Raw genomic sequence first — 12,009 nt, 5'->3', positions numbered from 1 at the left:
GCAGCAGTTTGTAGGAGGCCTCCTAGGGAGGTCATGGCTGAAGTGAGTTTTCGGTGGTGGCACACAGCCTCAACCGCTATGAGCAGCCCTACACAAAAGCTTGAGTTTCAATTCTGTTTGGCAGAGCAGGGAGGGAACCCTAGCTCAGAGCAGGCCATACTGAATCCCATGGCCCAGCCGCCTGAGTCAGTGGTCCATAGCTTCATAGGTGACCAGAGATGATGGGCGTAGGAATGCGGCTGGCTGCAGCCTCACCAGAACTGTCCCACCACTCTTTCGTCGGGTCAGGAGCTGGCAAGCGCATGTGTGACTCCCTCTGCTGTTCTCCAAGGCCAAGAGAGATATTTTTGGCTTATCATCAGGCAACAGATATTTTAAAACATACCTCTGCTCAGCCACAGATTTTCTAGGGCACACTCCTGGCTCATACCTCTCAACATTTCACAGGTGAACAGAGGGGCAGGGCTTTATTTTTAACTGCTGTGTTTTAACAGTTTTGCATCCTAGCTGTAAGCCACCTCTGAGCAGGTCTCTGGGAAGGCAGCCTTTATATTTTATACAAAAATAATATATTAAAAACAACCCTGACCTGTTCCCATATCAAGAGCTACCCAGAGACCTTGGAAGAAGGGGCAGGATGGAAATGTAAAGAAGGAGCAGAATAATGAATCCCTTTTCCTCTGTTGCTGTTAGCTCTATCCCACTGGTGTATGCTCTATTCTGCACTGTTTTAAAAGCCAATGAAGTTAAAAGCATTCTAGGAAAAGATAATTGCCCTGCAAGGTTGCTATCAATACTGAAAAATATAACTGTGCACCTGCAGGGTACGCCATGGGGGTTCATGTTCATGCATGGCCATTTACTTACATGTGTGATAAAGACTGCTCCGAATTCTGGAGAGGGCTGTTGAACCTGCAGAATGACACGTCTGGGAACATCTTAACAAGGCATTTCTCCTTCTGTGAAGGGGGGGAAATGGGGGAAATCTCCCTAGGGATCAGGCGGCAGAAGATAGAATCTCCTTGCTTAAGAGGGACAGCAAGACTTCCTCAGTCTTCCTTCTGCTGTAAACTGCGGCAATTATTCCAGAGCTGTAGTGGTTAAAATGTTAAACGAGACCAGAGTTCAATTCCCTGCTTGACAGAGAGTTTGACCTTTGGAAAATCACTTTCTTTCGGCCTAAGATTTTTTTCATCGCCCTCCTCAGCACACCAAGCCACAGTCTCTGTTTTCCCGTATCCTAAGGCGCTCCTCTCCGCTTTGACCAACTTGTTCCCTCTGGGCCTATGAGGCCTTCCCGAGCCTGGGGCTAAAGTACGGCTCTGAGAGCGCCTGAAGCGCCAGACATTCGGCTTCGTCCTCCTAGGCAACTCCCCGGCTCTGCGTTGCAGCCGCGTAGCAAGAGCTCCCCTTGCTGGAGACAGTAAGTAGTCAGCGGATTTATGAGTTTCAATTCAATTCTGCTCTGCCCAGTGACTATACCATAATAAACTACAACTCCCGGCATTCATCGCAGTCTTAACATGCCACCCACCTTATCGGATACTACAACTACCGACATGCCAAGGGGGCGACTCCACCGGACATCCTGGGGGAAGTGTCAGTAAAGTAGAAGGGGGTAGAAAGCGGTGGTCTCTGTTTTCAGCGTGGACCTAAAGATACTGTTGCCATGGTAAGCTCGGGAGAGGGTTTTGGAGGGGAGTGGTCCCCTCCCCACGAAGGGGCGATAAGTGTGTGTGTGGGGGGCTCCATGGGGGAAAAGAAATTAAGGGAGGGTCATTGGGGCCCTGGGATTTTGGGGAGGGGGCAATTTGGGGCTGCCAACCTCCCGGTGAGGTCTGGAGATTCCTGGGCATTGCAGCTGACCTCCAGGCCATGGAAATCAGTTGCCCTGAAAAAAAAATGGCTGCTTTGCAGGGTGGACTCTGTGGCATTATAGTTTAGTGGGGCCCCTTTCACCACCTTCCCCAGACTCCATCACCAAAATCTCTAGGAATTTCCCCAGGTGGGAGTTGGCAACCCTGGAGGAAGAGGGTCCCTGTAGAAGACCTTCAGTGGAAACTATATGAATAAGTAGGCAGTGCTTGTTAGTATTGGTATGAATTCATCATATTTATATATATTTGCTAGCAGTCCTTCATTCATTTAATTTTGTTGTTTAATACATCAAATAATAACACAGCTGATAGTATTTATATCTAATATTTGCAAGTTGTTAAGTGGTTAGGTTGCGAATCAGCACTCTGGTTCAAATCCCACTACTGCCATGAGCGCAGCATGTGACCTTGGGGAACTCTCAGCCCCAGCTCTCCAGCTATAATGAGGATAATAAAAACACTGACTTTATTCAGCATTCTGAGGGGGGATTCTCATCTGTCTAAAGAGCGATATATAAGTACAGTTTTTATTATTAATAAACAATAACACAGCTGTTAAGCATTTTCAATCTGCTTTGCGTGTTATCTCTATTGCTGTAAAGAAATGATTAATTATATGCCACAACTCAGCTTTTGAGGTGGCTTGCAGTTTGCTTGTTGGTCTTTGGTTTTACTACTGTTTTCCTATTTTATGCTACTTTATAATATAGTTACGATTGTTTTTTAGTATGGCATTTTGAACTTTACTATTATTGTAAGCCATCTGGAATATATTTAGGTGGATAGCCATGTTGGTCTGCAGTAGAACAGCAGGATTTGAGTCCAGTGACAGAGACCAACAAGAAGGGAGCTCTGACTCTCGAAAGCTGACACTCTGAAAATCTTGTTAGTCTCTAAGGTGCCACGGGACTCAAATCCTGCTCATCTTGAATAATGTTTCTTCAGGAGAAGGACAGGGTAAAATTGACTGAACGTTGCAGCTTTTAAAGACAATCCTTTGGGGGGGATGTTGCAAGATCTACTGCAGTAAAGTGGTCCTCAGTAAGGCTCATTAGATGGATTTTGTACAACTTTGCGGGGTGGGGTGGCCCTCCCACAAGTCAGATGTGACTGCATCTTCCGTCAGAGTTTTGGAATTCTTTTTGGCCACTTGATTCCTAGAATAATGTGCAAAATGTTTTTTTTGTTTTTTGCTCTGCTCTGGCCTGACCACTGAATTCTTTGGAAACATCTGTTCTGGGTTTTTCTTTTTCTGGCAGGGGAGTATGAATATCTATAGAGCTGTGGAATTTCTTCTGTAGTGAATTCTTGTGGGGAAAGATCTCTGACAACGGCAGCGTCAAGGCCATTTTGGCTTGGGGGAGAGGCAGTTGTGCAACTTGTGCTTCCCTTCTGGTTTTTCCATAGAAGTGTCCCATCTGTCACATGAGTCCAGCAGTTAAATCAGGGCAGTTATCTGCAGTCAAGTTTTATTTTTAATTCAGAGGGATCTAATTGTTTCACTTGCAATAGCCCAAGAAATGGTGTGACTTGCTTCCTTTCTGTCCAGGGCCTATATTTTAAGACTCTTTCTTGAGGCATCATTGCTTTTGGAAAGCAGGTGCCATCTGTAGTTCCAAAGAAGAAATCCCATTCTTCAAGTAGGGTGCACTGAGTGGAATGCCAGATTTGCTTGGCTGGCGCCTGTATCTCCAATATTAGACATCGGCTGATTCCGCACATGTTGGATAATGCACTTCCAATCTTCTTTATAGATCATTTGGAACGGATTTTTGTGTGCGCGGAACAAAAAAATCCACCTCAAACGATTGATAAAGTGCATTGAAAGTGTGCGGAATCAGCCATCCACTGAGGCCCATGGCTGTTTCATGGACCAACCAATCCAGGGCCCTTGCCATCCTCAAATTTAGTAGAGGGAGAGTGTCATGGGGATTGAGGGACTGTTTTTCCCAGAGTAGGGGCGAGTTTCCAATCCCAAAGAGGCCCTGGGGCAGCAAAAACCTAGAATTGGTTGTCTGGGCTGGAATCTTACGATCTGCCTGTTAAGGCTCATGGGTGCTGACATTTCAGAATGACTAAACTCTTTTCATTGTGTTGTGGCTCTTGGGATGGAGAAGGGTTATGCACCTGTTATTTGCAGGTAAAACTTTCTGAAATGGTCCAGGCCTTAAGATATTTGGAGGGGAGAAGGTGGCCTTGGATGTGTTCCCTTCTGCACATGAGGCATTTCTGCAGATTCTGAGTTCATCAGTGTATGTCTTGATTACCTTGGCAGTCTTCTACTTTGATGAACTACTCAGATAGCTGAAATCATAATGCTTGGAGAACCATTCTAAACATGCACCAAAAGTGGCACAGGCAATGCGATGATACCTCTGAGGAGGTGGTCTTGTGTGTGTTTTTCTTTGGACTGGCACATGAGGGCCTATGGACCTAGTTATGGCATAGAACTATGCTTGTGTGAGCTACTGGTTATTTTTTTCCCATGCTAGTTTGGCTCGTTCGAACTAGACATCAAAGTATAGGGCAAAGCTTCAAGTCTTACATGGGTTCTGCTTCCCCTAAAGTTCCTACCACTGGCATATTGCTTCTGTGTTCACAAGTAGTTCATGCAGCTGTATCCCCTGATTAATCGGGGGGCTCATCCACATAGAAGATTCTTGCAACTAATGATAGCTGCAGTGACTTTTGTTCATGTTTGTTGGAGAAGATAACGAGTTGTCAGCTGTTTTCTTTGCTGATTTTGCTGGGATGGGTCATTTCCTTATCTCATTAACACACACAGCAGAAAGATCAGGAAAGCCTGTCCCATCCTTCAGAGAAAACTAGAAGGGCATTTCTAATATATGCCTAGCCATTGAATACTGTACTGAGGGGAAGGAAGCAGTTAGGTTTGGAAAGGGAAACAAAGGGTGGTGGGAGCTATGTTTTCGTTTTTTATAGCTGCGTATTTTTCCTTATTCTAAACCGCCTGCACTGAAAAAGACTCATTTCTACAGCTGCAATTCTATGCATCCTTGCTTTGTGAACTATTGAAATTGGTGGAATTCTTTTCAGAGTAAACATGCATGAGATCCACTGCAAGGCAGTGATTCCCCCAAAGCAGGCTCTTGCATATGTGTGTTGTGTGGAATCAGTTATCAAAGAATTAAAAGCTCCTGCAAGCACAACACACACACGCACACCCATAGAGAAGGCTGCCTGTTCTATCTATCCAGAGGAGTCGGCCGTGTTAGTCTGTAGTCGCAAAATAGTAAAGAGTCCAGTAGCACCTTTAAGACTAACCAACTTTATTGTAGCATAAGCTTTCGAGAACCAAAGCTCTCTTCATCAGATGCATCGTCAGCTTTTGAGAACTACAGCTCTCTTTGTCAGATGCATCGTCAGCTTTCGAGAACTACAGCTCTCTTCGTCAGATGTATCATCAGCTTTTGAAAGCTGACAATAAATCTGACAAAGAGAGCTGTGGTTCTGAAAAGCTTATGCTACAATAAAGTTGGTTAGTCTTAAAGATGCTACTGGACTCTTTGCTCTTTTGTTCTGTCTATGCATGACTTGCTGCTCCAATCTGCTTGACTGTTTAGTCCTATGTAACTCATTAAATCAATCCCGATATAGGGGAAGTGCCATGATTCAGTGGTGGAGCATCTCTGTGACCCGCAGAAAGTCCCAGATTCCATCCCTGGCATCTCTAGTCAGAAGAATCATAAAATAAGGGATGTGAAAGACCTCTGTGGGAGACCTTGGAGAGCAGTTCCCAGTCTGAGTAAATGCTGACCCTGCTGGACCAAGGGTCTGATTCAAGCGTCTCTGAATGACTTCTGGACTTCTAATCAGAGCCAAGCGACAAGTGACGCCTGACACAGGTTGGACACTTGTCAGCTTCCCTCAAGTTTTGATGGGAAATGTAGGCACCCTAGTCTTGCAGCTTGGCTCTCCATTTAATTTAAGTTTACGGAGCGGCAGTCTATGGGAGGGAGAACATGCGGTCAGGAGGGGAGTGCAGGCGTCGGGCTCTCGCCGTGTGCCCCCCTTCCCCTCCTCTGGGTGTGTGTGGGGGATTTCTGTAAACTTCAATTAAATGGAGAGCCAAGCTGCAAGACCAGGACGCCTACACTTCCCATCAAAACTTGAGGGAAGCTGACAAGTGCCCAACCTGTGTCAGGCGTCACTTGTAGCTTGGCTCTCAGTGCTGCATGATCAGAGCGGTGAATGAGCAGCCTCCCCAGAGGACAGGTTACTTTCTCTCACATACTGACCATCCTTTGGCCGAAAGCGCTGAACCAGGTTTGTGTTGTAAAAGTGTACCTCAGTTATCGGTAGTTTGGAGAGGGTGCCGCTTTAGTCTCAGCCTTCTGCGATTCCTTTCTCTTTCAGATTCGCTTTATTCTGATCCAGAACCGGGCTGGCAAGACACGTCTGGCCAAGTGGTATATGCAGTTCGACGACGACGAGAAGCAGAAGCTTATTGAGGAGGTCCATGCGGTTGTGACTGTGCGGGATGCAAAACACACCAACTTTGTCGAGGTAACGCTTGCTGCCCCCCCGGCCCCTTTCCAGCCCGCTGGGGGCCTGCATCTGTCTCCTGGCTGCCTCAGGGCCCACCTTTCCCTTCTTTGGTTCTCCAGATTCTAGCTACAAATATTCTCAATATCTGGGTTTTAAGAGCTTTTTAAAAGCATGACTGGACAGTGTCTGATTCCTGAGACTTCCCCAGTAATTGCCCATGGCTTCAAGTTTTTCCTGCATTTTGTTTGCATAGTGGGGCAAACATGTATAATCCTGGCCCTCTTCCTGGGGAGCTCCTTGCAACCTTTGGACAGGTAGAAAGTCAGTTGGTGAATAGCTAGAATTTCTTTCCCCTGCCAAGAAAGTAGCCCCTGCCGTCTTGCATGACTTGAGCCTTCTGTCCAAGGCTTCGGTGCCTTGTAGTAGCCCCTACTGAGTACCTCTGTGTGGCGATGGCAACTTTCACCTCCTTTCTTTCAGTTCCGCAACTTCAAAATAATTTACAGACGCTACGCAGGGCTCTACTTCTGCATTTGTGTGGATGTGAATGACAACAATCTGGCCTACTTGGAAGCCATTCACAACTTTGTGGAGGTGGGTATCTATCATCTTCGACCGCGTGTGTGCGTGCGTGCGTCTGCATGTATACCCGCACACACACACACCCCACTGTGGGGAACTGCATGATCAAATGCTTCTGTACATTAGAGGGGGGGAAAAGAACAAGCACAAAATCTCCTCTCCCCAAGATGATTCCTGAGAGACGTGTCTCTGGTTCCATGTTCTTCCTTATCTGCTAGTTCTTCATGAGCAGGTAACTTTCCTTCCCTATGAAATCCTTCACCCATGTGAATTCCACCCCCACCCCTGTAGCCTGAATAGATAGTCCGGTTGTGGACAAGCTCATTGGCTGTGAATGAGAGAGCAACGTCCTGAGGTGGCAGGACGAACTGTGCCACTTCAGGCTCCAGGCGATAAACTCCAGCTTTAAAATTCCCTTGCACAAAAAACTCCCAGAAAACAGAAGACTAGCACAGCAAGGTTTGTGCTGGACAAAAATGTATGGACACATAGGCTAATGTCATCGTCCCCCACCCCCCCAGTTGTTGGCTCCATCGGCTCTTCAGAAAACTGAGTTGCAGTGGCTAGACGTCATGCAGAAAGGCATACGCACACCTCCATTTCTGCCCTGTTCCTTGCACACCATCTTTCTCTTTTGTCTAGGTTTTGAATGAATATTTCCACAACGTCTGTGAACTCGACCTGGTCTTCAACTTCTACAAGGTGGGTTTCTGTGCTTGATGCTTCCATCAAGTCAGAGTAAGGAAGGAACAAAACTCTGTTCCTACGACATGAGCTTTTAAGGCCAGACCGGCCATTAGGCAGCTACCTTAGGGCCGTGTTCTGCAGAGGGCAGCGCATTTGATTCAGCAGCCAATGGGAAAGGCTTCTCTTTCATCAGCATTGTCATCTTGTATCTGAAAGGAAGGTGAAAGTCAGGCCCTGGAAGGGCACAAGGAGGTGGAGGGGCATGGCATCCACACAGCAGTGGGAGCAGGGAGACAGCTGAGCTGTTGGGGCAGAAATTACTTGGCCCTTGGCCCGGATGCCCACCTGGGAGGGTGTATACCCCAGAGAGCTCAGCTAAGGAGGGACTCTGCTGAGGAAACCGAGGGATTGGCCTCACTGGGGTGCAGGATGCCCGGCAGTATATATGCAGCAGGGTTTCTAGACCAGGCTTGAGGCCAGCCTGGCCCATACTGTAACCAGCAGAACACGCTGAGCCGTGTCCATATTCTGCCAATACCCTACAGGGAGAATGCCATGTCCATCTTTTTTTCTTGGGACTCTCTAGCACCGGGGGTTGCCTCTGCCTTGCTTCTTGCTGGTTAGATAGAAAGACTCCCCTAGAAATGGGGCAGAGGAGTCCAAAAGGCCACGGCGCTTCTGTGGTCTTCCTTATGGTGCCGCTTGCTTAGAAGAAACTTTTTCTCGCTGCAGGTTTACACCGTGGTAGATGAGATGTTCTTGGCCGGCGAGATCCGGGAGACCAGCCAGACAAAGGTCTTGAAGCAGCTACTCATGTTACAGTCCCTAGAATGAGAGACAGAGAAAGGAATCGGCGAGGTCTTGCCACGAACCCTCCAGGCTCATCTCTCTTCACCCAGTCCCCTGAATCAGTGACTTGCACAAACCGAAGTTGGCCATTTACTCCATAGTTGGAGGTGGGGGGTAGGGGGGGGAAGCATCTCGAATCGGACACCAGTCCATGTTTCCAGGCTTGCTTTGCCTGTCTCCTCACAAGGAGAAAGGCAGAGGATGGGAAGTCGCCTGGGTGGGGTTGCCTCTTTTTCTCACAAGAGGGTGCAGATCAGAAGGGAAGGAAGTCCCGCTATCCCACTGCTGACACAATCTCAGCAACTCCCCTTCTGTACAACCAGTCCACGTCCCCTTCTCTATCCATTCCTGTTAACATGTTGCGCTGTGTCTGTTGTGGAAGAAGGACCATAACTGTATGTATGTTGTGAGTGATGGCGAGTGCTTTGTGCTGCCAGTGAAGTGATGTACTGAAATAAAGTGTCTGTTCATACTTTAAAAAAACAGCTGCCTCTCCGTTTTCTATGGAAGAGAGAGCATTTCCTGCACAGTAATTGTCTGTACTGCAGGGCTGACTTGTGTGATGCTTAGAACAGGTGCCAAATATTCTTAGTGGGACTAGGATAAAAGGCCACCCCAGGACAGAAAGATAAACACCACGCTAATAAAACTGAAGGCTGAGTGTGTAGGGCTGGGTCTTGAGCTGTCCTTGTGGGCATATTTCACAGTGAACAAGAGCAAGAGGACCCACAGTAATTGGCACTTGTCTGTGGCTAGAGGCTGTTCGAGCTCATTTGAACCCATGGAGAATGGTGCCTGGCCCTCAAGTGGGCTGAAAAGCTACATCTGTGCCAACAGGAGATGCTGGCAGGCCTCTTGGAGGGGGTAGAAATTGGTGGCCTTGATTTTACGTTCTCAAAGCAGCAGCCTTATTGCTAACCGGGGACTGAGCAAAAGGGGTCATGGGTCTGAAGGCTGGTGCACAGAAGTTGTCACCCTTCAGAGAAACTTATAAGCCTGGATGCCCACTCAAACTAATTTTGGTTAGACTTGGCCATCCTGAAAAATCAGCAGTGGCTGAACATAGCCTAACTCAAACAGGACACGGTATCCTATTCCAGGACACTAAAATACTTGACAACACTTCCAACTACTTTGTCAGATTGCACAGGGAAGCCATTGAAATTCATAAGCATAAGCACAATTTCAACAGGAAAGAAGAGACTTTAAGAATGAACAGAGCATGGTTTCCAGTCCTGTAAAACACCAGGCTAACAAAATACTCTACATCCCGCAACAGCCCTGCAGAGAAGATTACCATATCAAGCACCAATCCATATGCAAAAGAACCTCCTCAGGATACAGTGAAGCCTCCCTCCATTAGTATTCCACACCCTGGGAAACTCTTACAGGATGACTCAGCCTAAACCCACCTTCCTGAATAGACATAAATTACCTGCCAACATCTTCTCCACACTGTGACACTGAGAGATCTCTGTCTTTTGGTGCTACACCTCTGAAGATGCCAGCCACAGCTGCTGGCGAAACATCAGGAACTACAATGCCAAGACCATAGCTATACAACCCGGAAAAGCCACAACAACCATAACTTTGGTTGTTGCCTAGAATGGGGCGGGGGGGGGGGGATATCTCCTTCCTAGCCATCTAAGAGGAATTTCTTGCCAGCCTGTCTTAGCCATCCTTGGTACAGCCACTTTGAGAGACAGCTTGTGGCAGAGTTTTGTACATCCACATGGTTAGGACCAGCTCCTGCCAATTTCACGAACAGTGAACCTTTCACCTCACTAACTGTTTCTGCGTGCAAGTCAGGAGGAAATCCCTGTCATGCACCATGTGCTTAGCAGCTTTAGTTACACTTTTGCTAAGTTCCCATGCAGTTCTAGAACTCTTCAAGGTCAGTCTGACCCAAATTTACATCTTTTATTTCCAAGTCCTATCTAAACAGGAAGGTCACGGGGCCCTGCCAATTGGCCCTGATTGCTCCGCAAATGCCCTGTAAACAGCAGGCGTGTTTGCTTTTATTCCATCCACTTGATGCTGTACTGAATTGAGTCTAGAGTCAAGTCTGAGATCCTGCTGCCCTGAGCCATGGGTGGGACCGATGCCAGCTGACCTAAAGAGAAAAGTTCCATCTCAGCCGCTGCACAATTTTTGTCAGTGGCCACGAGGGGTCAGGCTTTTAGTGCTACAATCGATGCCTTAGGAATTTCCTGGGAAGAAAGAATCTCAGCAAGTTGGATTATGTATGATGCTCAACTCCAGAGACTTAGTTCAGAAAACAGGGATGTGCCAATATGCCCTTGGTTTTGCCTGTTTTAGCGGCTGCTCCTGATTTGATCTTCTCTGCCATTGGTGTAACAAAAAACAACTGTTTAACGAGGATAATTTGGTGCAAGGAAACAGGAAATGGTATGAAAACTACATGCAAACTGAACTCAGGAGATGTGGATGGGAAACGGAGGATTTTCAAGTCAAATTGACAGAGATGGAAAATCCAAAATGATCATTAGTTGTATTTACTTCCTGCTGCACCCCCACAGCTGCTGAAGTGGAGAGAAGCAGCTTGGATCAGTTGTGGCTTCGGGGCACATCTGCATCATGTCTGTTTAATATGTAATTTTAAATGTTTATATTTATATGCCTGTTGTGAGCTGCCCTGAGCCTGTGTGCGAGGAGGGCGGAATATAAATCTAACAAGAAATATAAACATGTCACCAAGGAATGAGCAAAATTATGTATGTACCTGGAACCCAGAGGTGATGAGGCAAATCTTGGCTTGCCCCTGCTTAGCTGTGTTTCTGATCAGAAGCAGAATGGTACAATGTTTCATCATCATTGGGCAACATAACATGCCGCCAACTGGCTTATTAAATGGTCACGTCCATGAGATAAGAAGCAATCATTTGGTCATACTTATAGGAAAAGTGAGAGAGAAAAGCAGCTTGCGGCTTCATTTGAGGCAGAGTTCAACGCCTATTTTAAATTCCTGGAGCAATGCTTCTGAGAATGTATAATAATATTCGATTTATAATACCGTCCTTCAGGACAACTTAATGCCCACTCAGAGGGGTTTACAAAGTATGTTGTTATCCCCACAGCAAACACCCTGTGAGGCGGGTGGGGCTGAGAGAGCTCCAGAGAGCTGTGACTAGTCCAAGGTCACCCAGCTGGCTTCAAGCGGAGGAGTGGGGAATCAAACCCGGCTCTCCAGATTAGAGTCCTGCCGCTCTTAACCACTACACCAAACTGGCTCTGTATGGTGTGCTCTGTGCCTCAGCACTGAGGAGCCACAACTGTGTACAAGTGATTGGGGAAGAAAAGGGCTCACAGACGAGCCCCGGCATTTCTTATTTTGGAAAATAAGTATTTGAGTTATATTAGACATAAGGGTCTTTTAAGAAAGGGGCCCTTGTAATAGCTGTTGCATTGCACTCTGCCCCCCCCCGCCCCGTTATTTCTTTCCAGGTCATTGCTGTGCAGAAATGACACCACTTTAACCATATCC

The 12,009-nt window shown here is 47.0% G+C and overlaps 1 protein-coding gene across 1 annotated transcript; it reads left to right on the top strand.

The window, feature by feature from the left end:
• Window positions 1-1,575: 1,575 nt before the first annotated feature.
• AP2S1 (adaptor related protein complex 2 subunit sigma 1) lies at window positions 1,576-8,987 on the top strand. Its single transcript, XM_054999375.1, has 5 exons — window positions 1,576-1,672; window positions 6,255-6,404; window positions 6,867-6,980; window positions 7,611-7,670; window positions 8,388-8,987. Exons 1-5 carry the CDS (start codon window positions 1,670-1,672, stop codon window positions 8,487-8,489), a joined length of 429 nt encoding a protein of 142 aa, XP_054855350.1. The 5' UTR covers window positions 1,576-1,669; the 3' UTR covers window positions 8,490-8,987.
• Window positions 8,988-12,009: the final 3,022 nt, after the last annotated feature.

This window comes from Eublepharis macularius, chromosome 15 (genome assembly GCF_028583425.1).
Source record: "Eublepharis macularius isolate TG4126 chromosome 15, MPM_Emac_v1.0, whole genome shotgun sequence".
Classification (NCBI taxonomy): domain Eukaryota; kingdom Metazoa; phylum Chordata; class Lepidosauria; order Squamata; family Eublepharidae; genus Eublepharis; species Eublepharis macularius.
This window is presented reverse-complemented; position numbering and strand designations above follow the sequence as displayed.